The 27,278-nt window shown below is 41.8% G+C and overlaps 1 protein-coding gene across 1 annotated transcript in view; it reads left to right on the top strand.

Annotated features, from left to right (window-relative positions):
* Positions 1–26,472, top strand: part of CSMD1 (CUB and Sushi multiple domains 1) — a 1,519,798-nt gene extending 1,493,326 nt beyond the window's left edge. Inside the window, 14 exon segments of the mRNA XM_012645868.1 lie at positions 3–47; positions 2,078–2,254; positions 2,892–3,071; positions 4,677–4,850; positions 5,127–5,300; positions 6,543–6,616; positions 8,276–8,387; positions 9,832–10,011; positions 11,326–11,370; positions 14,250–14,411; positions 15,945–16,057; positions 16,807–16,894; positions 22,796–22,928; positions 26,313–26,472. Of these exon segments, the coding sequence (XP_012501322.1) occupies positions 3–47; positions 2,078–2,254; positions 2,892–3,071; positions 4,677–4,850; positions 5,127–5,300; positions 6,543–6,616; positions 8,276–8,387; positions 9,832–10,011; positions 11,326–11,370; positions 14,250–14,411; positions 15,945–16,057; positions 16,807–16,894; positions 22,796–22,928; positions 26,313–26,472 (1,817 nt within the window).
* The last annotated feature ends 806 nt before the right edge of the window (positions 26,473–27,278 follow it).

The following is a 27,278-nucleotide window of genomic DNA, read 5'->3' as shown; positions in this document are numbered from 1 at the left end:
CTGTCTGCTCAACGGGTCGTGGTCGGGGCTGCAGCCTGCGTGTGAGGGTGAGTCCGCTCCTGCCTTTACGACCACCTCGACAGTTAAAGCCACGCGACTCAAAATTCCACAGAAATCCTATAAATTTATACTATTTGTACAATTAAACCTCCCCCCCAAAAATAAATTTATAAGAGCATCATGAAAAATCATGACTGGGTGCACGGAGATATCCTGCACGTGGAGATATCAAAGGTCCCTGTATCACTGATCCTTAAACTTTGAACGTTTGTGACAGACGAGGTTTCTATTCTTCTCCCAATGACAAGCTGCGTGTGGTTTTGCCAGTGTTCTGTGGATCCCGGCGGTGAATGAGCAGGAGCAGCCCGTCACCGACGACAGAGGAGATTTCTGAGCCTGGAAGTCGGTTTCCTTCGCACGTCATTTCCGAGCTATCGGTGGCCCTTGTCCAGAGCACAGTATTACAAAGGAATCTAGGGCTGTGTTCTGTGAAATATTCTGGGGTGAATATATTTGGTTTCAGTCTTTGAAAGGGGCATAGTAGGGCATGGCGGGATGCTCCAATGATGAGAGTAAAAATGGCCGTGGATACCTTGCCGGCATCGTGCTGTGTGGGCAACGTCTGCCTTAGGCAAAGAGGAGCTGACGTGAAAGTCATTTGTTTAGAGTTCAGAAAACAACTGAGTCAGAATTCAGACTGATACGACTTTAAATGTTAGACAAAGCAATCACAGCAGCAACAAAAAACAAATGGGACCTGATCAAATTAAAAAGCTTTTACACAGCCAAGGAAACTATCATTAGAGTGAACAGACAACCTACAGAATGGGAGAAAATATTTGCTTTCTACACATCTGATAAAGGTCTGATAACAAGAATCTACATAGAACTTAAGAAAATAAACAAGAAAAAATCAAACAACCCCATCAATAAATGGGCAAAGGACATGAACAGAAAGTTTCCAAAAGAAGACAGACTAATGGCCAACAAACATATAAAAAAAGTGTTTAACCTCTCTCATCATCAGGGAAATGCAAACCAAAACCACAATGAGACATCGCCTAACCCCAGTGGGATTGGCCTCTATCAAAAACAACAAATGCTGGCGTGCATATGGAGACATGGGAACACTCTTACATTGCTGGTGGGACTGCAAACTAGTACAACATCTATGGAAAGTAATTTGGAGATACCGCAAAGAGCTAAAAATAGAACTACCATTTGATCCAGCAATCCCACTACTAGGCATCTACCCAAAGGAACAAAAGACATTCTATAATAATGACATCTGCACTCAAATGTTTACAGCAGCACAATTCACGATTGCAAAGATGTGGAAACAACCCAAATGCCCATCAATACATGAATGGGCTAATAAAATGTGGTATATGTACAACATGGAGTTCTACTCAGCTACAAAAAAGCAGTGGTGATCTAGTACCTCTTATATTATCCTGGATAGAGACTGAGCCCATCCTTCAAAGTGAGGTATCACAAGGATGGAAAAACAAGCACCACATGTACTCGCCATCAAACTGGTACTAACCGACCAACACTAAGGTGCTCACATGGTAGTGATACTCACTGGGTGCCGGTTGGGGGCGTGGAGGGGTAAACCCACCACTAATGGAAGCGGAATGCACTGCATGGTGGAGGGACACGCTTGTAGCCCTGGCTTGGGTGGGGCAAATGCATTACATGTAACCAAAATGTACCCCCATAATTCCTGAATAAATAAAAATAAAATAAAATAAAATCACAACAATTCTATCTTGGTATTAAAAACATTCAATGCCAAAGTATCAGGGCTTTGAATTTCCAGTGCTTTAGCTCATGTTTTAATGTGTCTGGAAGGAACGCACTGTAGAAAGGCCAATCTGACAATGTAATTTTTCTGCAGCTAATCAATAAAATTAAACACAACTCATAGCAAAACACACATTAAAGCTCTTCCATAGGATTGTACGCTGTGGCTTTGTAATGAACGAATGGTCTATGAAACCAGTGACCTTCGGGCGGCCGCATCTGTCATGGTGGGTCACTCGCTCTGTGTGCTGTCGTTCTGTTTCCCTAACAGCCGTGTCCTGCGGCAACCCCGGGACCCCCACCAACGGCATGATCGTCAGCAGCGACGGCGTCCTGTTCTCGAGCTCCGTCATCTACACCTGCTGGGAGGGCTACAGGACCTCAGGGCTCATGACGCGGCATTGCACGGCCAACGGGACCTGGACCGGCTCCGCTCCCGACTGCACGAGTGAGTAACGATCGTCAGGCAGACTCGGGCGTTGCCGTCAAATCCACTCCACTGAGAAAAAAAAAGAGTGCCTTTAAGGTGTTTTATTGACTTTTTTAAACTCATAGACGATTAAAAGGAAAATATATGTTTGATATTATGACTCTATTTCTTAAATGCTTTACGATTTTTCTCCATTTTCTTATTTATATGGTTGAAGCTACTTTAAAAGACCAGTTGGCTTGGACATTGTAAAACTGAAGTCCAGATAGATTCAGGCTTTCTCTGTCTGTAGACCGTATAGTCTGCAGGGAATTGAGAAAGGTGTGTGGTTCTCTGGCCGCAGCCTCTGTCTCTCTGATTACGCACCAGGCTGATCAGCGGCTAGTCGGGGTGGAAGCCGGCACCGCGCGGCAGCCCCGAGTAGGACTGAGATAAGTGATTCCAAACACACAGCCTCCTGGCAGCGGGTCAGTAAAATCTCAAGCAGAGGATAGTGTCGCTTTAGTAATTCACTGCGTAATCACTTTGAATAACAGCTCAAAGAGAGTAACTCTGAGTAACAGCTCCCCCGAGAGTCACCTGGAATAGAAGCCGTGATTAATTCGTTTCATGGTAACTGTGTGTCTCGGGTTCTTTCTTGCTACCTGCTTGTTAGTTATCAGTTGTGGAGATCCGGGCACCCTGGCAAACGGCATCCAGTTTGGGACTGATTTCACCTTCAACAAGACTGTGAGCTATCGGTGTGACCCCGGCTACCTCATGGAGCCGGCCGCGGCGGCCACTCTGCGTTGTACCAAAGACAGTACCTGGAACCACAGCAAACCCGTCTGCAAAGGTTCGTGTCCTTGCTCTTTTGTTGTTGTTGTTCTTACTGATACGTACGAGTCTTTATTGAGTTATATTCGATTTTATTCTGCAAGCATTTAGGTAACCTTTCCAAGGGTTACATAAAGTAACAGTTTGTTAGACAGTTTGTTGTGAGGCTTACATGAAACCCAGATGCTCAAAAATGTCGCCTCCCCTCCCCTCCCGTGTGGGCGTGTTCTGGGACCATCCTCCTTTCTCTCCCAGTAGAGTCGAAGGATCTCATCGTCTTCTGTTCTTTCTAATAACACTATGCCTGTTACCTAACGGGCACTAAATAAATGCTTAAGGAAACTCGCAAAGTGGTGTTGGGAGTGTCCTAGTCAAATGCTCCTGATGGAAATTGCCAGTAAAGTGGTCCGGCCGCTGCAACTTCACAGACGCTCTTATAGGTCTTTATTCTTCGGCACCCATTGGATTCACCATGGTGCCGTGGCCAGCAAGGCCCTGTGAGACTGGCCCCCTCTATCTCTCTGTCTCTCTCTTTCTGTTTCTCTCTTTCAACTTATCTCCTGCCGTTCACCCTGTCACACTCTGGGGAACCCTTTTTCTCGTGACTGTGCCCCTGGGTCTTTGCCCTGCCATTCCCTCCGTCTAGGGCACACACTCCACGAACTTTGCCGGAGCTGCAGGAACTATCTGTTGAATAAATGAACAGGTGGCATGACCAGAGAAAGACCCTGTCCAGCTCTGGGTGTGCATGTGTAATCTGTGTGTGTCAGCATGTCCTTCTCACGTGAGAAGGCAGAGCCTGAACACGCTAAGATGTAGGCGAGTCTCTTCTGTCCCTTCTGTGGCCGGCAGGGTCATTTGAAAACTTCCACTAATTTCAAAAGTCCAGGAAGCTCTCGGACTTTCAGAGAAGAGTTTAGAGTGTGTTTTGGATTTCTCCCCCACCGTTGTGCGTCTTAGTGTAATCTCTAGAGGGGGAAAGGTGGACCTGTGGGGCCGGTGCCAACGATGCCCCCTCCCCAGGAACCACGTGCTTGCTTCTCGCGCCAATAAAACAGATGTCGGGCTGCGGGGCTGCCATGAAACACTCGCAAGTGGTATTTTGCAGAACCACCTGTAACCATGCAAGCATTGCAAAAATATTCAGCAAATAAATGGAAAGACTCTGTCTTTTGGAAATCATATACTATTTTAAAATAAAAATACAGATGGCAGGAGAAATTCCTACCATCTGTATATATAAACTCATGTCATATGGCCAAGTCTCCATTGGAATTGTCCTCAGTAACCGTCATAAAAAGACACAAATTAAATAAGAATATTTCTTCTTTAGTTGGCCTTGTATGTATTGAGAGTGTCAAGTTCACTCCTGTTTTCTTTTACCGTGTGATGTGTTTTGACTTGACTTTGCTCTTACATACGTGATCCAAATTAATGAAGAAATGTTGGAGCGGTTTTATTATTTCGATATACTGTCTTCCCTAGTAATTCTTTTATATTAAAAAAAAATAACCCTAAGGAGATGTCATTTGTAATTCAGTAAAATTAAAACGTGAACTGTCTGAACATCACGGGGGCGGTGGAAGCTCTGGAACGCTCAATGTTGTTTGTTCTCTGGAAACAGCGGTCCTGTGCGCTCAGCCTCCTCAAGTGCAGAACGGAAGAGTGGAGGGGACGGACTTCCGCTGGGGCGCCAGCGTGAGCTACAGCTGCGTGGACGGCTACCAGCTCTCCCACTCGGCCATCCTGTCCTGCGAAGGCCGCGGAGTGTGGCGAGGGGAGGTCCCCCAGTGCCTGCGTGAGTTCCACATCCGCACCTGTTCCGCCCTTCACAGGCGCAACGGTGACCAAAATCCCGGCACACTCCAGGGATACGGTGATGTCTAGTTGTAGCCTCATCACCGTAGGTAAAAACTCTGAGACCGCATGCATTGCGCAAGGGCAGATTCTTTCCCTCCACTCCTGTACTGGCTAGATAAGCCGAAAGGGTTAACAGAAACCGGTGAAACAAGTGCAATGGGCAAACCTCATTCAGGGACTCCTAGAGCTGACGTCCTCCCGTTGTTTTCCACAGCTGTGTTCTGCGGAGACCCCGGCACCCCCGCGGAGGGGCGGCTTAGCGGGAAAAGCTTCACCTACAAGTCTGAAGTCTTCTTCCAGTGCAAACCCCCGTTCATACTTGTGGGGTCGTCGAGAAGGATCTGCCAAGCGGACGGCTCGTGGAGTGGCGTACAACCCACCTGCATCGGTGAGAATCCCAAGGCAGCCCCAGAGTATTCGGGGGTATTTGGAGAGGAGGACAGTCCGTTCCAAAACTGGGTCGTTTGTGGTTACGTAGATAATGTTCTTATGCATAATTTTCTGTGCAAGGTAATATCCTTTGAGTAGGCGCCAGTCAGCTAAACTGATATGCAGCGTCTTTTAAAGTGTGCAGACTGAATTTGGAGTTGACGTCAGACGTCTGCTAAAGCAGCTACTACACTTCGCTGTCTTCCCTCAGTGGCTCTCTCCTGTCCGTCTCAACTGAAAGCTGCGCTGTTTGGGGAGAAAACGCAATTATTAACGTCCTCTGAGACGCCGTCACCCAAGAGCCAGCCTTGCTGCTGTCTTATTCCTGCAGACTTGAGTTTACTGTTGGGTTAATTTTGTTCTCAGAGTTTTATGGAGCAGAGGAGTGGGTGTTCTACAAATTCGTAGTAAAATATTAATGGTGACTTTCAATTATTTTCTAAGAAATTGACTGATGTCTACTTAGAAATAGAGACAGCATCAGAAATACTTTTTCTACTTTCAGGAGCACGCACTGCCATCTGATGCGAACTACTGCTACATGGTAGCTGTCTCTGCACTAAAAGTATTTTTCTTCCCCCTGTAGGTTAGTTGCTCTAGAAAACAAAGTTCAAAGTTATCTGTTTTTTTCTTCTACTAGCAGCTGGAAAGCAGCAAACAAGGAAGATGAAATGCTCCGTGATTGCTCAAGTTCTGTATTTTTGGAAAATGTCACTGTTGGCTTCTCACGTGCTTCAGTTTTGAAGCATTAAATGTAGTTCTCATTTTGAAGTCTTGAGGAAAATTAATTTAAGAAATTTGGAAGGCTGTCATGGATGACCGAATGAGATGCCGTTGATGGAAACCTCATAAACCGAAAGAACAAAAGAGATCGTTATTGCAGAGAGTACACTGTTGACCAAATACATATGTGTCAGTAGAGAAAATTAAACCAGAGAATGGCAAAGAATGTACCTATTCTTACATAGAAAAGAACATACAGGACTATTTAAAGTCTGATAAAACTCTAAAAAGTAACATCTAAAGGAAATGTCTGGAAGAGAAGATAAAAATTGCAATTTAATTTTTAACTGTCATTAAAAACATCTTGCACATTTGTTAAAACAGAATTTTATCAATTTTGTAAGACCCTTTAGTAAAAAAATGATAGAATTCCTGTAATAACCATATCTGGTCTTTCCTTTTTAATTGTGAATTTCAGATCCTGCACATAACACCTGCCCAGACCCTGGCACCCCGCACTTCGGAATACAAAATAGCTCTAGAGGATACGAGGTATTCCATTTTTATATTACTATGCTTTTCTAGAAATATAAAATATAATAGGTACTTGAATATTAATATATATGTAGGTTTTATATACCATATCTTATTCTCACTGTATTTGCCTAAATAAAATGCATTCGAAGAGGATTTCTGTATGTGTTTTTAACTGCCAAAATCCATAAATTCATTTATATTTTTATACTACAGTAACAAGTGCGGTATTAATTTCTACATGAAAGCATGCATCCTTCTCTTACTTGTCTGCTACACTTATGTGGTAGTTCTATGATTGGAGTAACTTGTCCCTGCATAGCTACTGTAGAAGTCTTCATTTAGGGACTCGATATAATCGGCAAATAACATTAAATTCTAGGGAAATAAACAGAAGAAGAAAAGGTATCAAAGTCCCTTAGTCTAGGTTTCCTTGTGAAATCTGTTCTCCATATGATCTCTGAAAGCTCTGTGAATTACTGTCATACTAAATATTTCTTTGGAGTGTTCATTTGGCTTCTAATAAAATGAACATGAGCATTTCAGTTAATATTGGAGAAATATCTAAAAATGGAAGATAATGAAGCTTGAAATAAAATGATTTAACCATCTTAATTACTCAAGTAACTTCATGTCTCTCTGATTATATGACTTTGAAAACCGAAGTTAAATGTATATACTATGTTCAAGATCGATTTAGAATAAAAGACCTTTTTCCTCGGCCATTTCCCCCCCATCTCTCATCCGCAGTAAAACATTCCCATTTCCTAAAAGCGTTCTTGCATCCCACAAAAGGAAATTCTCACAGGTCGCTGATACGTTAAATCTAGGGCATTTTATATTGGGTCTCAAATATGGCCTTAAACTCCAGGCAAATATCTCCTGGCATATAAATATTTAATACCAAATATCAAGGAATATTATAAAACACCATATGGGGGTATTGTTTTCACTAACTCCCTAAAAAAAGAAAAGTTTGATCACCATTGTTCACGATTGCTTTTAGCAATTCTTAACTTGCCTGCACACAACTTTCGGTAAATAAAATTTTATGGCAACCGTATATAGCAACATATTCCTATAATCTATCATAAGACCATAAGGCGCTACTAGGGATGGATAAATTCTTCCCCCTCCTTAGGACAAAATACAGTTATCCTAACTCAAATAATAGATTGTACCCAACAGCAAGATTTACTAATAATTTAAACGACACAGAGCCCTTCCAGGCTCTTCCAGTTCGGTTAGGAAAATAGGGATATAAATACACAGACAATTCCCATAAGAGTGTTAACAAAGCAATTTTCTAATAAATACCCATCATTTAAAATGTGAGCTGCAGAAAAAGAGTTGGAAAAGGAAATAATAGTTATTATAAACTAAAGAGAGAGAACTGTAAAATTAAAGATAAAAAGCATACTTTCTTTACCCAAATAAATAGCCTCCTAAATTTTCACAGTTCACTGTGATCTAAGGTGTCACGTTATCCATTGAGCAGTCTGCATTGCGTGTAACACTTTAACATGCAGTTAAAACGTACATGTTAATTCAAACAACGGCTTGAGATTAAAGTAAAAAATTATTAGTATACTTCTGCCCTGGCGTGTGCTTTCAAGCATTACTAACTTATACTATGTTCCTTTTGCCTCTGAAACGAGTGTTGGATTTCCTTTCTAGGTTGGAAGCACGGTGTTTTTCAGGTGCAGAAAAGGGTACCATATCCAAGGTTCCACGACCCGAACTTGCCTTGCAAATTTGACGTGGAGTGGGATACAGACCGAGTGTATACGTAAGTGTGATTTCTTCCACCACGATCAGCAGTGACCTATTTATTATCTGACATCTCGGAAGTGTTTACCTTCAAGGGAAATAATGAGAAACTGTTCTGTTTTTGTTTGGCTTTGGTCCCCTAGTCCTAAACTTTGTTGCTCAGAGCGCGGTTGCCTAGAACCAGCAGCACAGCGGCATCTCCTGGGGGTCGAGTGGCGAGGCCAGTTCTCAGTGTGCACCCCAAGCCTATGAATCAGAGACTCGGCGTGCGGAGGACGCCAGTCTGTAGTTTTCCAAGCCCTCCGGGGGTTTATACCAGATTATTAAAGAGGGGGTGAACCGGGTCATGCACATGTCGGGATATAAGTAGAAATGTTTAAAATGGTATTCTTTCTGTATAGTTGAAATATGTATGAATTGATCATTCAAATAGTTGCTTAAGCATCAAATTTTATTTTATGACTTAGCCATGAGAATTAGAAAAAATGTTGTGTGAGTGATTAGTAAGTCAATCATTCATTTCACCTGCTATGAATTCAGTGAAATGTAGCGTCTTACTCTTACCTTGCTATGTTGAACATAAGAACATTAGTAGATGTTATAAAAATTATTTAATAGTATATAAGGGTTTTTGTATAATTATTGCTCATTATTATGTGTATTTATTTCAAAGCTACCTTCTCTAAACCACTACTCAAATTATATGTAAATGATATATACACACATATATGTATACATATATACTTGTATATATTAACATATACATATGTGTACATATACATACATGATATGGAGATTGATAATATCAGGTCTTCATTATGTTGCAAGTTTGAAAGGTTACTAAATTGTCAAATAATGACAATACTTAAAGCAATTGCATTCACAATTCTAAAATGGTAAACTCATTTTATAATAATCTGCCAATACCATTACTTAAGACATATGCAAACTTTACAAAGTTATTTGAAATATAGACTACACATTACAATCTCATTTACTCCTAAATTATATTTTAAAGGAAATAGGAATCTATAATATTTTAATTGTTTTGAAATACACTTCGAATTTTTACCAAAATTAAGTAAATAATAAATTTGCTAGATGCCACCAGAAAAAAGAAATCAAGACATATTTCTGAGTATGTGCCAGTCTGTATGAAATTGCCCTAAGGATTTATAAAGTATTATTTATTTTTTAAAATAATCTTTGTAGTGTATCAGAAGTGTTGTTTATTTCAAAGCTTTGATCTCTAAATCTTTACACATAACTACATATAAAAACCATTTCCAAAATCTTTTGCTCTATTTATTGCTTTTTTTAAAAAAATTTTTTTTATTCCATCATTTTTATTATCCTGGATGGAACTGGAGCCCATTCTGCTCTATTTATTTCCTTAGACACGTAAGCTAACTTTACAATGAGCAAAGTTTTACCGTTTCCTAATGGAACGAATACTATTTCAGCTCATGCCTGCAGGCAGCCGGAAACCCCAGCACACGCGGACGTGAGAGCCATCGACCTTCCTACGTTTGGCTACACCTTAGTGTACACCTGCCACCCAGGCTTCTTCCTCGCAGGCGGGTCTGAGCACAGGACCTGTAAAGCAGACATGAAGTGGACGGGGAAGTCGCCTGTTTGTAAAAGTAAGTCATCGATCACGGAGTGGAAGCGCATTCCTAAGGAGCGAGGAAGGGCTTCGACTGCCCGTCAGGCCAGCTCCCAGGTTTAAGGTTCATAAGCAACAGCATGACGCTAATAGCGCCATCTCCCCGCTCCCACCGTGCTTGCTGTGCGTGAGCTGTGTGTGCGCGGATGTGCGTTCCGTAAGTGTTGGATACCGTGGTGGCGTAGCTAAGCAGATACATAGACCTCACCATTTGCTGATTTCATTTTAAGCCAAAGGGAAAATCTAATTGGTTAAAGAAAAGCATCCTGAGTTAAAAGGAAAACAACACACAGTATGTTTTCGCAAAATGTATTTCTTAAAGATGGAAATCGATAAATATGACCAAGTACCTAGAAAAATATAAATTGAGCTTTCTGTGTAATTATGAAGACCACAGGATGTTTGTGGCAGACTATAAATGTATGTGTTCTTGACATTGGTTCTACGTTTTAAAATCACAAAAGCGATTAACTTGGAAGTGATGCATTAATGAATCACAAATTTGTGTGTTTACAAGTGAGAGTAATACATCTGGCTCAGATTTGTTAGTGGCTAAATCTGCAGGTTCCCAACAAACATAATTTATGTACGCACTGAGTACTAAACAGCATAAACAAAAATTATAACATACAATCAGGTCAGTGGCTTTAAGTTTAGTTTTCTGGGACTTGTTTATAATTCTTAAATTAGGAATTTTTAAGAGACATTTGTTTCCCTTGCCCTTCCCTGCTAGAAACAGAAGAATGCAAACTTTAAAAATGACAACTTGAAGTTCAATACATAACTATAAAAACTAAAATATTATGAGTTAAATCTAACTTGATAGACCAAATTAAACATTCTGCAAAGGAAACAATTTGATGTCCTTCAATAGCAATTTATAAATTCGTTGATTTGGGTGGGGGATTGGAAAATTAAAAAGGATTATGACATGTTAGTTATTTTGGATATGACCTCTCAGTTTACGTCAGGATATCCCCAAGAGGATGTCAGAAAGCTGATACAAGCCACCCTCGTTTGCAAGGCTCTCTGTTGTAGCACTTTACATGTAAACACACGTTAGACAGGCGTGCACTGAGTTTTCATCATTAAACTCAGCCTTCCTGCAGACACAAAGAATATCATGCTGCGAACACATGGGTTTAAAATGTAGGTGTATAAGGTATCCGTATTTTGTACATTTAAACAATCTGGAGAAAGAAAGGAAAACTGCTTCAATTTTACATTTTTTCAAACTTATTCAAAAAAAATAAATGTTTTTGAAAATGATAATTTGTCTTTTTACTTGTAGGTAAAGGAGTGAGAGAAGTTAATGAAACAGTTACTAAAACTCCAGGTTTGTATACCAGAACAGTTACAGATTTCAATCAAATAAAGTGATTTGTTCTCTACTATACTCTGTACAGTGAAACAATCTTTAACATTTAAATTTCTGAATCCATGACAACGTTAATGTTTCAGTTATTTAAAACACCAAGCCTACGTAGATTCCTGTTTCTTTCACGACAGTGGTTTGTTAATGAAATAACACTGCTTCACTTGCAAAGAAAACCTTGGATGTTACCACGAAGTTTCGTTAAAAGGTGTCTCAGGCATTTTGTAGGCAGGAGTGGACATGAAAAGTTGATCATGCCATGTGGTATAATGGAGAGCCTTATAAAGAGGGTTGCGGGCCTTGCCTCCAAGTGAGGAAGCTCTTGTAAATGAGGCGTTTTGACAGCTTAAGTTGTTAATTGGAATAGTTCAAATGTGGAGCCCCATTTTTTTTCCCACATATCTCCATAATTCAGGCATCCTCTGCCTCCTAAAACGCGAAGTATATTTTTTTGTCGTTGTGTCTGGTGCCTTGCTAAATGCATTCTGTAGCAAACCGGAAAGATGCGGTCCCACTCTCTGAGAAAAGTTTTCATCACCTGAAATCATTTGGCATATTCTGTCTGTTTCACAAATTTAGATACTATTTAAATAGCAAAATGTGTCCTCAAATTATATTCATTTAAGTCAAATTGGGTGTTTTTTGCTGTTGTTTTATCAGAAATAGAAAACCTTTGTAAATATATAAGGTTGTTTGACTAGTATTTTCTTTATTCAGGTGTTAACACTAGTTTCTTGAACATAAAGCACTATTTTAGAACCAAATGTGCAAAGAGCATTTGCAGAGTGCTGTTAACTCAGAATTCCGTGTTACACATTTAACCCTTAGACTAGATAAAATATACCAACATGGTTAAAGGAATTTCTCCAATTCGCACCATGAAGAATGAAACATATTTTTAAAATCTTTCTGGACTATTTTATTTAAATATTAGTTACAAATCAAGTACAGAAGTCAATACTCTTTATCTAGGCAACACTTTCTTCAAGGGAAGGAAACAATCTCTTTTTGTTATCGTCGTTGTGTATTTGTTCTGTTTTTTATTTGCTTTTTTGTATTTAAGATATTGAAATGTATACATTCTCTTGTAGTAGGTGCAAATGTTATCATCAATATACCTTTTCTCACTTTCTCCAAACGGAAATGCTAATCAAATCAGTTCTTTAGTGAGACGGTACATTCTAGCACAGCTCAGCTACTTGATCTTGCATTGCGCTGCACACCACCCTAACAAGGGAAAGGATAAGGACCCCAAAAGACTATTTCTACCACATGACTGACGGTCACATTTGGATACACAGAAGCCACTTCTAAGATACTAATTATACCCTATTCTACCCAGGCAGAAAACTTCAGTGAATGGCATGAACAGGTGTATTAATATCTTCAGATGAGTATATACGTTCTAATTAGGGAAAGCAATCTTGGTATTATTTTAAAGACTATTAATTGTAGTAAAGGAAGATGAAGTCATTTGGGGGGTGCTCGTTATAACAGGGTCTCTTTATGCTGCTGATGGATAAGTAGAAATGTTTAATGTCAGTCATTTATAAGCAAATGATAGGTACTTGGTATGTCAGTTTTAAATTATTATTATTATTAGGAAGGAGCATCTATTCAAACCGATAGGAAGCTATTACATTCTGTTCTTTAACTCTTCTGTTGCCAGCCTGAGTTTCGTAGGCTCAGCCTGCTTAGGAAGGAAAGACGACGTCCAGTTTGGCTGAAAGGGGAATCACGAACACGGGCACAATAGACTTCTGTGTTCATCGTTCGTGACTATAAGTGGATTTGCTAAAAAAAAAAAATACATTTAGGGAGAAATGAACCTTTATTTCTACCTAGAAACTCACACAATGTGTTTGGACCAATTCAACTTACGGTGGATCTTGTCTCATTAAATAACTTAGGCACATCATAGGGCAAAAAGCAAAGAGAAGCTTAGTGGACTCACTGATGTAGATTTATACAATGTAATACTATTCATTTTTATTAATATTGTGAAAATTGCAGGATTTTATACATGTTTAACAGAGATGTGAAAAATGAGTTTATTTTTTTCATAAGCAGTGAAAACCAAGGGAAAATATCTCAATAATCCTTGCAAGGTTTCCTGTCCCAGATTAGTTTTATGTTTTAAGAAGACTTTATACCTGTTAGTACTGAATGTAAAAGTCATAAATATAAAAGAGATATTTGAGATTATTGAACCCACCCTTCTTAGTAATATTGGAATATTGTGTGTTAGGAGATTAAAGTGGAAGAGGAGAGCGTGAGAAAGATTTGCTCCACCGACAAAATAAAACCTTGAGAAAGGAAAGACTGTCATCTTCGTGCGCTGGTTATATCCAGTCGAAGTGGCTCTCGGAAATGCAAGCATTTTGAGGGCGGGGCATTCCCGACAGAGGGTGCATGTCAGGCAAGCTGAGCCTTCTCAGTCTTTCCAAGAGTAGACTTGGACGTTAGCGAAATATCAGTAGTGACTTCCTGGGGCAGTTTAACACATTTTTCACCAAGCACAATAAAAACCAACCTACCGTCAGTAGTGCCGATTCGCCATGCCCCGCTGGCCTCGCACGTCTGTTAGCACAGGTGGCTTTGGCTTCTGAAACACTTTCCAGCAAGGAAACGAACGTCTGCCTGCGCACCACGGCGATGCCCCTCCCGGTGCCTTCCGCCTGGGGCACCTGCCGCGAGAGGACAAGGCGCTAGGTTACCTTTGCCTTCATTCTTGTCATCGTCTGTGATCTCTCACTGAGCGATTGTGCCTTCTGTGTTTAAAAATGCCCGGACTCGATGTTCGCGTGTGCGCTGACATGCGTGTTTCCCCGTTCCTGCAGTTCCTTCAGATGTGTTCTTCGTCAACTCGGTGTGGAAGGGATATTACGAGTATCTGGGGAAAAGACAGCCCGCCACCCTCACCGTTGACTGGTTCAACGCGACGAGCAGCAAGGTGAACGCCACCTTCACCGAAGCCTCCCCGGCGGAGCTGAAGTTGACAGGTGGGCCCGGGGGATTCGCTCGGTGGTGGGCGCGAGCAGACACGACCGTTATCTTACCAGAAAGGGGCCATCTCACGTCTCTTAGGTACTTATGAGGGTCGTGTTGGCTTTGCACACATGACATCTTATTGGGGCTGCTCCGTAACCAGGGCAGGTTGGTGTTACTTTCTCATTTTAAAGATTACAAAACCAGGACAGAAAAGATGATGCATAGAACATATTAAGTCCAGGATCTGAGATTCACATCCAGATGTGCCGTCTCCAAACGTTATTCTTTTTATATCCTTTTTCTTAACTCGTGTTCCTCATGAGTTACTTTTTTTATTATCCCACAATTAATGTAATGACAGCTCTGATTTGCAAGGCAGACACTATTTTAAGCATATTACACATATTTATCTTTCTTACATTATTCCTACGATGTAGGTACTCTTATTATATACATTGTTTTTACTGATTTTGATAGAAAGGGAGATACATTTACCCAGGAAAATCACGTAGCTTTCCTAAGGTTCCCTGGTAAGTAGTTGGCAGAGACAGGGTTTGAACTCAGCAATCAGAATCCTGAGGCCACGCTCCTAACCGAGAAGCACAGTATCACCCTGACGCCTGCATCCAGGGCAATTAAAAAAAGAATTACTTTGTTACTTATGACTATGTATCGTTTTCAGTAGACTGACTCTGAAAGGCTTGAGATTCTCCCTCAGTTATCCACAAGTCACAGCTCTGGTTCTGATCACCAAGAAGCCCCCGCATGTCACCCTGTCTCACTAATCAATAGACGGCCCAATGACCTTTGGGGAGTGTGGTAGCGGGTCAAGGCCCCCGCCCCTGCACATTCCTCGTTCCTGCTTCCTCGGACGTGAACAGGTCTAAAAATGGTGCGTTTGCCCTGGAGTGCGGAGGGCAGACTCACTCCTGCTCGCAGGTGTTTTACAGGCGTCTGTGTGGACGCGGTCTCAGGCCTGAGGGTTTCCTTACACCGTGCACCTGCGAACGTACAAATGATTTAGACCAGCTGCTTAAGTCACGTGTCAAAATTAAGAAACTTTTAAAATATGTGACTTCCTTAATCTTACTCAAGTGAATTCGATAATATTTTTCTTCGTGAAGTCAGGGGCTTCATGGGCGCAACTCAGATTAGAAGTAGCCATATTGGGGGTTATGGTTTTGGTCTCTTTTTTCTACACACTCCTGTCCTCGGAAGTGAATATAATGTGGATTAAAAAAATCTGAATTTTTTTAATTAGGAGACTTGAATACACATTGCTTTTATTCTTTCCGTGGGATAAAGATGTTGAAGTTAGTGAAGTGTATTATAGCCACACAAGATCAACAAGGATTTAATAAGAAGTGATTTTTCAGGGGGAAACAAGGAGGTGCTGAGGCTAAAGTTTACAAATATAAATGAAATTTCTATGTGAGTTTTCTTTTGTCTGCAATATGATCGTTTCTGTACCATGGATCAAATGGCTGAATTATTAACGCTGTGGATCCCTGCAAGGGAAGGCTGACCAGCTGGTCTGTTCGCAGGAGTTTACAAGAAGGAGGAGGCCCACTTACTCCTGAAAGCTTTTCAGAGTAAAGGCACAGTAGACATCTTCGTGAGCAAGTTCGAGAACGACAACTGGGGGCTGGATGGTTACGTAAGTACCCATGTGGGGTTTGCGACGGGCTTTCTAACCATCTCTGTCTGCACAGAGGGCTCAGCTGTCCCCTCCGGCCGGCAGGGCCGTTTTGCCCCTTTGTGTCATAACGAAAGGAAGTGGGGCTCTGAAATGAGAAACGAATGGGCCAACTGTTGTTCCTGTCGAGAACAAAACAAGACCCTAAATCCAGGCTCTGTGCCGTAAACACCACGCTCCATCCTAAGAGTGGTGCAACCCCAAATTCTCCAAGAGCACTGGGCAACCGCTTGGAGTTTTGAAGAAAATCACTCCCAGATAAACAGAGATTTACGGTGTTCCCCCGAAAATCCTTCTTTGCAAGTTAACCGTTTATGTGAGTTCTAATTCACTGTCTGACTTCAGGGTGCGCAGCCTCCCGTGACGTACATAGGCCAACAGCTGTGACAGGAAGTGGGTTTTATGTAATGTAGGTTATTTACCGACTCACACGTCTGTCCCCCTCAGGAAGGTGGGATAACATCTGAAAATGATTGAGGTCAAAATGAGAAAGTAAGCATTTCTATAAGTTCGTAGAGGATTTACATAAGTCTGGATGGATTTCCGATTTTTAACCAAGAATGTGTCACTAAAGAGAGCCCCCAAAATAAACTACTTAACCTGTGGTATCTAAATCCGAGACAGGGCAGTCGTATTATGATAAAAGAAGAGATCACCATTAAGTCCTGCCTGTTCTTTTTTCCTTCTGTCTTTTCTTTGCTGCGTATCAGGTATCATCTGGACTCGAAAGAGGAGGGTTTACTTTTCAAGGGGACATACATGGAAAAGACTTTGGAAAATTCAAGCTGGAAAGGCAAGGTAAGCCGCACCTGAGATATTTGTAAAGCGAGACCAGGCTGAGGAGGAAGGGAAGGGGCGTAGCTCCGGAAGAAACACAAACAAAAACATCAGGAGTGGAAGAGTCTCGTGAACAGCGAAACAGGCAGACACAAGGCTGGAACTAACGTGACCAGCATGCCAGGCATGGAGTTAATACGCTCACTGTAGCGAGAGTTATTAAAATACAAGGGGAAAAAAACGAAGATGAAACACAATTAAAGAAGAAGTAAACTATATTACTCTAAGGAAACTAACATTTTTTTTAAGTAAAAAAAAAAGTGAGAATCATTAAATGCCCAACAAACCTATGAAAAGACCTTAAAAAAATCTCTACATAGTAACAAATATAAATAATTTCTGGCTGTCAGAAGGGCAAAGTTTAAAAAAACAGTATTGGATTGATAGTAGAAATAGACATTCTGGTGTTTAATTCTGGCGGATCTGTGAGTCAATATGTACAATTTTGCAGTAATTTTTCATCCAACAATTCTCCCTAGAACTTTTATTCAGACAAGTGTGGAAATTATTCCCTGAATACTCAGCCATGTCCTAGCAGGACTATTTTCGATACTTGAACTTAGAAATAACCTCTACGTGTTTCACATCTATCATAAAGGAATTGCTGCAAAGGATAATTTTATGTGATGAATTACATTCAATAGAGAACAATTATATTCCATATATTTCATTAAAGGAATGAGGGCTATATATTGACATGCAAAGATGTTCATGGCTCACATATGAGAAAAAAATTAGACAGGTAGGTCCTCTTTCCTGCTTTGTAGCTTTGTTATTAAATTTTTACCTTAGTAATTAGAGAAGGAACATCTGTGGAAACAATCGCTAGATTTCAGTGTTACCTACTCTACTTGCTGTTTTTGTGATCTTGGATGAGTTACAACGTTCTTGAGCCAATTTCTTCATCCGAAAGCTCAGTACAGACGTTCCCAGGGTGGTTACGAGTTTAAGAGACAACAGAAGCGATTGCTTTGTATACACAAAAGCTCTTTTTACACACAAGCCCCTAAACTTGTCGAGACCTATATAGAAAAGAAAAAGCATTTTGTAATGAGATTAGCACCCTATTCCCCACACTTGTAGAACACTATTAACCTATTAATTTTATAAAGAAGAATATTACCATGTAGGTATCAGAGACATCTTTCAGAGGAACATGTGTCAAGTTTTGTGATGATTATCACTAATGAACTTATTTCATAAGTCTTTTATCAAGATCCTGAGGGTTTCTAGAAGAGATACATGCCAACCTGTATATTAATATGCTTTAAAAAACTGATCAAAAAGGATATTTAATCATAAAATACTTCCGCCATTCCAAACTCAGTACTATTAAATAGAAAAACTTTAAATTATGATGTCAGCAGTGGTGGAGATAATATTTTAAATTGGGTTACATGGTTCTGAGGTAACGCAATAGAATAAATGCCTTAGACCAACACTAACGACAGGTAACATTTTTTCTCTTGCTCTAAGCCAAACCCTGTTGTTATTTGTCCTCCTTTCCCCCTGCAGTACACGCTCTAGTAATTGCGTTCAAGAAAACCCCAGTGAGCTGTACAAGATACTGAGCTGATCTCTAAGTTTACTCATCCAATAAACCTGACCTGAGCTATCACTTTGCTGTTTCAAAAAAATAATTTTCTTTGCATTACCCTGTTTCTTTAGAATCTAACAATGTAACAGCTTGCTTTAACAAGTTGTCTTTATTCCAAAGTAATAATGAGCTTATTGTCAGGAGAAACAATTTGCTTCACAAAATAATTTGAATCCCCAAATAAATCTCCTATTCACCTAATTAGAAAAGTCCGTGTTTAAGTAATGCTATAACAACAGCCATTCAAGACTGATGGCCAAAATCTATTTTTATGAATAAAAATAAACAACCCCCTAATTATCTCGAGTCAGCAGATGAACCAAAGACAGTGATTTTTATTAAATGGCTACTGAAATCAACTTAACTTGAAAGACAACTTCAATGCAAAAACTTGCATAAGAAACACAACAATAAATTTGTTTCTCCATTAACATAGAATGACTCTCCGCACACACAGAATGAGCGAAAATATGTGAAAATCAGGTATCTGATAAGTGACTTGAATTATATAAAGAACTCCTATGGTTCAAAAGCACGAAGACACATAACCTAATGAAAAATTGTCAAAGGATTTGAATAGACATTTTCCCAAAGGCATACAAACAGCCAATAAGCCCATGAAAAGATGTTGGACATGATTATCATTAGGGAAACGCAAATAAAAAGCACACTGAGATATCACTTCGCGTTGCTAGGATAGCTATGATTAAAAAGTCAAAGAACAAGTGGTGGCAAGGATACGGAGAAATCGGGACTGTCGCACTCTGCTGGTGAGCCGTAAAACCACGCGGCTGCCGTGGGAACAGCTCACCAGTAGTTAAACACGGAGTTACCGTGAGGTCCAGCAATCCCACACCTGCGTGTACCGCCAGAAGAACTGAAGACACACGTTCACGTGAAAACTTGTATGCGGACGCTTACGGCAGAATTACGTGTAACAACCCGGGTGTGGAAACAATTTAGATATCTGCCCGCTAACGATGGCTAAACAGAATGTGGCATCTCCATCTGATGGAGTATCAGCATTAAAAGGAAAGGAAGCTCTGATCCACGCTACGACGCGGAAGGTCCTTGGAAACGTCTTGCCGAGAGAGAGAAGCCGGACACAGAAGACCCCACGTCGTGGAGTCCACCGACGGGAAATGCGCAGAACAGGCAGATCCGGACACACGGGGAGTGGTCAGCCGTCGCCCGGGGCTGCAGGCTCGGTGAAGGATAGGGATGACACCACGAGGGACTAGGATGCTTTGCAGGGGGATGGTGCTCTAAGTTAGACTGTGGTGATGATTGCACCCCCCTAAGAACACACTGGAAAACCCTCAATTGCACGTACAGGCTAAGTGGATGCATCGTCTAGTACGGGATGCGCCACCTGGCGAGGGTCTCACCTGCGGTGGTCTCATAGGTTATACCAACCTGGAGAGTTCCTGCCGCCTAGTGACCTGGTAGCTGCTGTGACACCATAGTGCAAGGCCCTGCTCTCGTAGGAGCAGTGGGCTACACCTGCCGCGCAGGTGCGTGGCAAGCTGTGTGGGCCAGGTTTGCGCGAGCACGCCTCGTGCCATTCATGCGATGACAAAGTCGGCGAACAACACGTTTCTTAGAACATACAACCCTGCCATTAAAAGCATCACGCCTATGTGTGTGTTTCCTCCCACAATGCTCTTCAGAAAATCAATGACCTAGCTCATCACGTGTGGAAAGATGCTCACCCTCGTTCTTAATAAGTGCAAATTAAATAGTACAACAACTGAATACTACGTTTGATTTCTCAGACCAGCAGCAGTTGTAGTAGTAGTAGGAGTAGCAGCAGTGACAATAGTCACATGAGGAAGACGAGACAAGCAGAGGGGAAGGGGACAGCGGCCATCAGAGTATACAGTTGTCCACCTGTTTTTGTCGTGGCCCTAATAGGCGGTCGGGGTGAAGCTGCAGCACCCTTTGGAGAGCGGTTAGGTGAGATACAGCAACGCTGGAAGGTATGAATTCTGTCAGGCAACACGTCTGCCTCTTAGAATGTATCCTGTATAATTTAGACCCCTACTAACGTGTAGATACAGACGGAGGGTTTCATGGCAGTGTTACAGAAAAGACTGGAAACAGCCTACCTGTCCCCGAACAGCAGACTGGCCAAGTGAATGCTGTTGTGTCCAGTCTCTACCTTAAAAGTTAAGTCCGATTCATACGTATGAATCTGAATGGAAGAACTTCACAAATACGTGGCTAAGGCTAAAATCTGCATACCAAAAATGTAAATAGTGTGCCCAATGTTTAGAAAAATTAAGAAGGAAACGATCATTTTTTTTGGAAAAATACACACACACACACAATGCCCTATTAACCATGAAGGTCAGCGTATAGGGCAAGAAGTGATTTTTTATTTTCGTTTTCCTTTACATTATTTGCTTTCATAGCTTTTATGCCATTTTAATTACTACCGTGCACATGCATTACCCTTCAGATTATTAAAACGAGGACAAACAACTGAAACTAACAAAGCATTCCAGGCAGCATAATAATAGTTTCAGTTTGTTGTGTAATTCACAAAGCCCTTCGTTTGTGTTGTTCGATGTCGTGATGCGACGTCTCTTGTGACGTGTAGATTTTCCAGAACTTTATGGACTGGAATTTTGATATCTATCGTGGACAAAAGTATATAGTTTTGTTTGAAGACGACTGAAAATAGTGGCTAATTGAAGTAAATACGAATTTATTAGAATGAGGCGAAGAGACTCACAGAATTGTAGAATCCTGAAGCATGAAATGTGGCCACTTCCCAGAAACGGAAAGATATTTGGGTGCTGAAATACTACGAAGACAGAGCCGTTTTCTTTTCTCTTTTTTATTTTATTTTTCATTTTGCACAGAGGGACACTTTCTGTCCCCAAGGCTCTAGCGCTACCACAGCCCTGGAGTAAATTCTGAACTGTCCCAGGATGCCTTGCATCGCTCACCCCAAATCCAGCGCCTGGGGTGGGAGCATCCGATTAGCTTCACTCAGCTCACCTGCCCGTCACCTCAGTGCGCAAATTTAGCGACAACAGGTGTCTGGCATTTTCCTTCTGCAACATGGTGCGGGAGGATCTCAAAAGGATACGGTTAAGTTACACAAAGCCAACATCCCTCACAAAGTACTTTCATATTAGACCTTAAGACAGTAGGCAGTCATAATCTCGCATCCGTCGGAAGCAAATGGCAAATAATATCATTTGGAAGTTTTTATATGAACATTTAAAATTTTGATATAAGTGGTGATTTAAAGTTTTTTAGCATTCATTTTTTTTTTTACATTTATGGTTTGTTAAAAAATAAGTGAAACGACTTCTCTTTCAATTTGACATTCCATAAATTCTGGAAATATACTTCTAGAAACAAGATCAGCTTGTTCTCAACGATTCTGCTGTATTCAGAAGACTGCAGTCATAATTCACCATGCAATTTGGCCAAATACTGGTCAAAATCATATTTTATCGTAAACTCTGGAACTATTTCCTTCTTTGGCAAAAGTTGCTTAATAAAGGTTCGCTGACTTTACTTTTCCGTGTTTGCCTCTCGGTGTCATGCAAGGATGTGACAACCAGAGTCTGGACTGTGGAGTTAACGATTCCACCACCTTCCTGAAGTTTGCGATGGTTACTTCTGCCTTCTTCCTAGTGGATAAAAGTCATGTTTCACCATTCTTTTTATCCTCATAGAAACTTGCATTTTAACACTGAGCTGCGTGGTTCTTTGGAGTATTTCCACTTGCAGGGACAAAGTTCAGAATCTACCTAAAATAAAAGCAGGTTATGCAGTGTAGTCACATATGAATGACGCAATGCCGTTTATGTAGAGAACTGAGATGTTTACATAATCTCAACGACTGATATTTTGCTGAATCTGGCCCAGGATGGGAGAAAACAGCAAATAGCCCTGATCTCTGACTATAGACAAAAACGTACAAACACTTTCAGTCCATTTTTATGAAAATGCAAATATCTGTAACTAAAACCAAAAGTCAGAGCGTAGAGTGACCCTTTTTCCTTTCTTACATTTCAAATGTGAGAGTCCTTCATAGTACTGTCGGGTGTTACTAGGAAATGGTTTTTTGTATCTTGGTGATAAAAGTGGAATTAAAATCTTTAGAAAAGAATATCAATTGGTTCCCTGTGGAATTGCAACTCCTGCTTGTAGAGATCATACCCATTTATAAAATTTATCATCCATATGTCTTTGCTTAAGCCTAGTGCAACCACCACAACTCAAATGTTCCTTTTACCTTCCAGATCCCTTAAACTCGGATCAAGACTCTTCCAGTCATTACCAGGGCACCAGCAGCGGCTCCGTGGCGGCGGCCATCCTGGTTCCATTCTTTGCTCTAATTTTATCAGGGTTTGCATTTTACCTCTACAAACACAGGTACTGTGAAAACGGTATTTGAAACCGCATGCGTGTGAAGTGTCGGTTTGAGCAGTGTGTGTGCACTCGCGCTCCCGTGCACGCGTGTTCTGTATTGCTACACGCTATTATCTCTCGCATTAAGAATGCGTACATATCAAGGTTTCTGTTGTTTGTGTTTTGAGGGTGTTTTGGGGTTTGTTTTTTGTCCTACTTTTTCAGCAGGACAGGTCCGAGTGATAAGAGAATGAACGACTTGGTTAAGAGACAACACGCTCTGTTTCCTGTTCCATTGAAAGATGAAGCAAAGCAGACTGTTCCCACTTTAGGGTCCAGGGCAGCTACCAGAACATTGAGATGGTGTTTCTACCTCCCAGGAAAAAGGGCGAACGAAATGTTCTCCGTGGCTGCTCCCAACTCCACAAATTTGTGATCGATACATTTTTATCGATTCCTTCCTTCAACAAATGGAAATTTAGCGCTCTATCTATTAAGAATTCTTAGATGTTCTACCCCCGAAAAAGCTTTCTGAGTATCTATTAATTTGCAACCCCATACTAAAAGGAACATGTCAAAACTTGGGGAAAAGCCGCTTTAATGAAATAGAACCTCTCATAGGGGTTTATATGAGTGCCAAAAAGAAACGATTTTAGAGGGATTATAAAGATATTGTGCATTTCGTCTCTGTATGGATAATATATTACCTGGAGCAATTTGACAATGCCAAACTACGCTAAAATATTATTTGAAACAGTAGCCTTGTCTGCAAGTACTAAGGGAAAAATTACAATCCCCTAAAGTAAAGTTAAAGTATGTTAAATGAGCCAAATGTTTATTTATATAATATAGATATTTCGACTTAATCCTGGTTAAAATTAAAAAAAAAAATCCTTGTGTGAGAAAGTTATTTTTTTAAATAATTCATGGAATATCTTCTTTAAATGTGTGTTTTCTTGTGCTTGTTTTTGAAAGACAAAATAGCAAGAATGTTGCTTCAAAGTTGTATAGTTTTAGCTGCTTGGGTGAATGTCTTCCCTTTTCAGTGGTTGGTAATGTTCTTACTTAAAAATATAACCCAGTGAAAGAAATTTCAGATGGTGCTTACAAAACTGAAGATTGACATATCTGTATTTTCTTTAATTTGGAAAAAAATTTTAAAATTCCATAGTTAGAGGTGCTTCTCTTCTTAAAAAGATATAGATTAAAAATATATCTCCTTTCGCAGATTCCTCTAGGTAATATGATACCTTATGGAGACACGCACTATAGGAATTTATAATTCCTACAAATTCATTCGCGCTGTCTTGGCATCCACATTAACCCCGAGGAAAGGGTCTAGTCCATTTAAGCGATTTTCCTTCAACTTTCAACATTTTCCCGATCGGTAGGGAGACTTCAGCTAGTCCTGTCTCGGCCTGTGTGCCCAGAGGTTGGACAGCGTCCCTGTGTGGGACAGCTGTGCCTCTGTGTGCCCCAAAGACGCAAACCTCCACGGGAGCCTCAGACTCTCTTGTTCTTTGCAAAGATACTCCCGCACAGTCATATGTATTTACACGTAAATTAAATATGACTTCTGCTTATATCTAGCATTGGGGGGTATATTCAATGTACACCCCAGCTTTAGTCTTTAAACCTTAGAAACCTCCATCTCGATGTTCAGAAGTTATCATAGCTGCCTGGGTGCAGGTAGCGCCCTGGGCGGAGATCCCAGACTACACAACCAGGTGGGGTGAGGTTTCCCTTGTTTCTATGCAGATGTGAAAGCTCCTCTGGGCTGGCGGGGAGTTCCATGTTGCATGATTGGGTTCCCTTCCTTCCCAGCGCCGCGCCAGATCCAAGCGGTGTCTGGAACATGAACGACACTCTGCCGTCTCCTGGCGCTCAAGAGGATGGTCCTGAGGCCCCGGTGACATCTAAATCTGTAGGGTTTTTAGTTCTCCACTCCTGTGCCATGTGAGGGATGTCAGAAGTTTCCAGAAGCAGGAACCAGGGCCAGGGGCCAAGCCCTACATCAGGCCCCTTCTCCCAGGTTCTTGCCACTCGCCAAGGACGTGCCAGGCCCTGAGCAGCCCCCCGCCCCCGCACTGGCTTCTCAGCCTCTATGGAGACACACAGTTCCTAATGGCTTGGCTTTGTATCTCTCCAGATAAAACCTCGTTTCTGCTCATTTTTGAGTCTCTTTCTTGTTCCTGAGCTGGAAGATGTGTTGTCAGGCAGAGCCCGATGTCCCGACCCAGCCCTCCACGTGGTTGGGCCGAGCAAGTTCCCTCTCCGGGGTCCGGGTGCATCGGATCCGACTGGTCCTGCATGTCCCGAGCAATGAGGGGACAGAGGTGGCTTGTGATCTGGGTGACTGAGAGAACATGTTGGCCAGGTCCTCACGCCATTAACGGGAGACAAATTTGTCTGCTGGCTTCTGCTGCTGGAGAATTTTCCAAGTTCAATGTCACGGACCTCTCTGGTTCCAGGGATGGTAACAAACTGCCGTTCTGCCGGTTTCTGAAGCCAGGCAAGCTTCACTTCTCTTTTTCTTAATGAATATACGATAACTTAAGAAACCCTACTAGTAAGCAATCAAAGCAGGTGTTTATTTATATCCAATATCAAATTATTTTATTAAAATTCTGTCTTGGCCACCTGGCCTATTTTTCTTATGTAATTTCTTCTTATAAAAGGAACCAGACCAGGTATGTTTAGCTCTCTTACATCTTAAAACCCTCTAACGCTCTAATCATGGACTGTATGTAGGGGTTTTCTTTTAACCATAAAACATTAATAATAGTTTTAATAGTGAGTATAAGCTATTTTCCTACAACAGATTCATTTTTTTTAATTTATATCTTTTTTTTTATTATTATTCCAGGGTTTTGTGAGGGTACAAACATTATAGTTACACTTTATTTTTAACTCACCAGAGACAAAAAATCAAGAATAGCCAACATTCAGTGAGGGATGGGAATGGCAGCGAACCGCAGGCCTGTGACTGTGACTTAGGTCAGTCTCGGAGCCCTAAAGGGCAGACATCACACTCCGCATCCTTATTTTGCAGAGTAGGGGACAGTTCAGCGACCCAAGGCCGTGTGACTTCTCAGCCGTAGGCGGACGCCCAGCCACAGCCCGTCTGACGCCAGCTTTGAGACCTTGCCAGGTTCCCACGAGCGTCTGTGGGAAGCACAGATTATTCTTTGATTTGGAAATTGCTTCCATTTTTTAAACCCTCTTTATAACCCCGACCACCGATTTAAAACAAAAAAATACACTCTGAGTGAGGAGAGTTCCGACGCGCAAACCCTGTTACCCGCACGCTCTCTGCTCGGGGACTCACGTCCCGCGCGCGGCCCTCGCTGCTGCGCACGCTTCATTGAAACCGGGACTCTCATGGTTGGTTTCCTCTGTTCCTTGCAGAACAAGACCCAAAGTTCAATACAACGGCTACGCCGGACACGAAAACAGCAACGGACAAGCTTCCTTCGAAAACCCCATGTACGACACAAACTTAAAGCCCACGGAAGCCAAGGCCGTGAGGTTCGACACCACTCTGAACACGGTGTGCACGGTGGTATAGCCCCGGCGCCCGGCAGGCCGGCTCGTAGCCATACCTCCGACGCACAGCAGCGACTCCTTTGGTGCCATAGACCACTCTCCCTCCGCCCGCCCTGCTGCAGTGACCGGGGCGGCGTCCGCGGCCTCCACGCAGCGGGGATTCCTGCTCGAACCTGCCGGAGCCTTCTGAGGACCGAGCACACGCGCATCTCCATCCCACAAGTGGATTCTGAACGCCTGGCTGCCTCTGCCTGGGGTCTAGACACGCGCAGGGAAGACAGACGGCCGGGTCCGGCCGGCGTCACACCCCACGCCTCAGACTGCCGCGTTTCTGTGTCGCTGGGATGCCTTTCAATGCAATCTTCCGGGCACGCGGATACACCCTCCGGGTGTGGTGACGGAACGGTAGCACCACAATGTGTGTGTGTGTGTGTGTTTTTTTTAATTAACCCCCATGAACATGAATACTCTGGAAAAAAAAAATAAAAAGCTTTTTGAAGAAGACACCTTTCTGATAGACACACACACAAGCAGACGCTTCCCTCTGTCCCTCCGACACCCGACAAGCTGTGAGGACCTCCCAGCTCCGTGTGTCCGTCCCAAGGGACATTTGCAAATTTCCCAGTCAGCTGTTCTGTTGCAGAATTTTTGATGCACAATGTTTTGCACTAGTGTGTTACGAATGACTGAGTAAGATTCTGATCAATCTATTTACACAGGGTTTACACACACGCTCTTAGTACACAAGCATCCTTTCATGTTGTCAAGCTAAACATTCCACCGTCAGCCTAGTTGGAGTGCGAGGAAAAATCCACAGATAGGACACAG

The sequence above is a fragment of the Propithecus coquereli genome, unplaced genomic scaffold, assembly GCF_000956105.1.
Source record: "Propithecus coquereli isolate 6110/MARCELLA unplaced genomic scaffold, Pcoq_1.0 Scaffold238, whole genome shotgun sequence".
NCBI classification, from domain to species: domain Eukaryota; kingdom Metazoa; phylum Chordata; class Mammalia; order Primates; family Indriidae; genus Propithecus; species Propithecus coquereli.
This window is presented reverse-complemented; position numbering and strand designations above follow the sequence as displayed.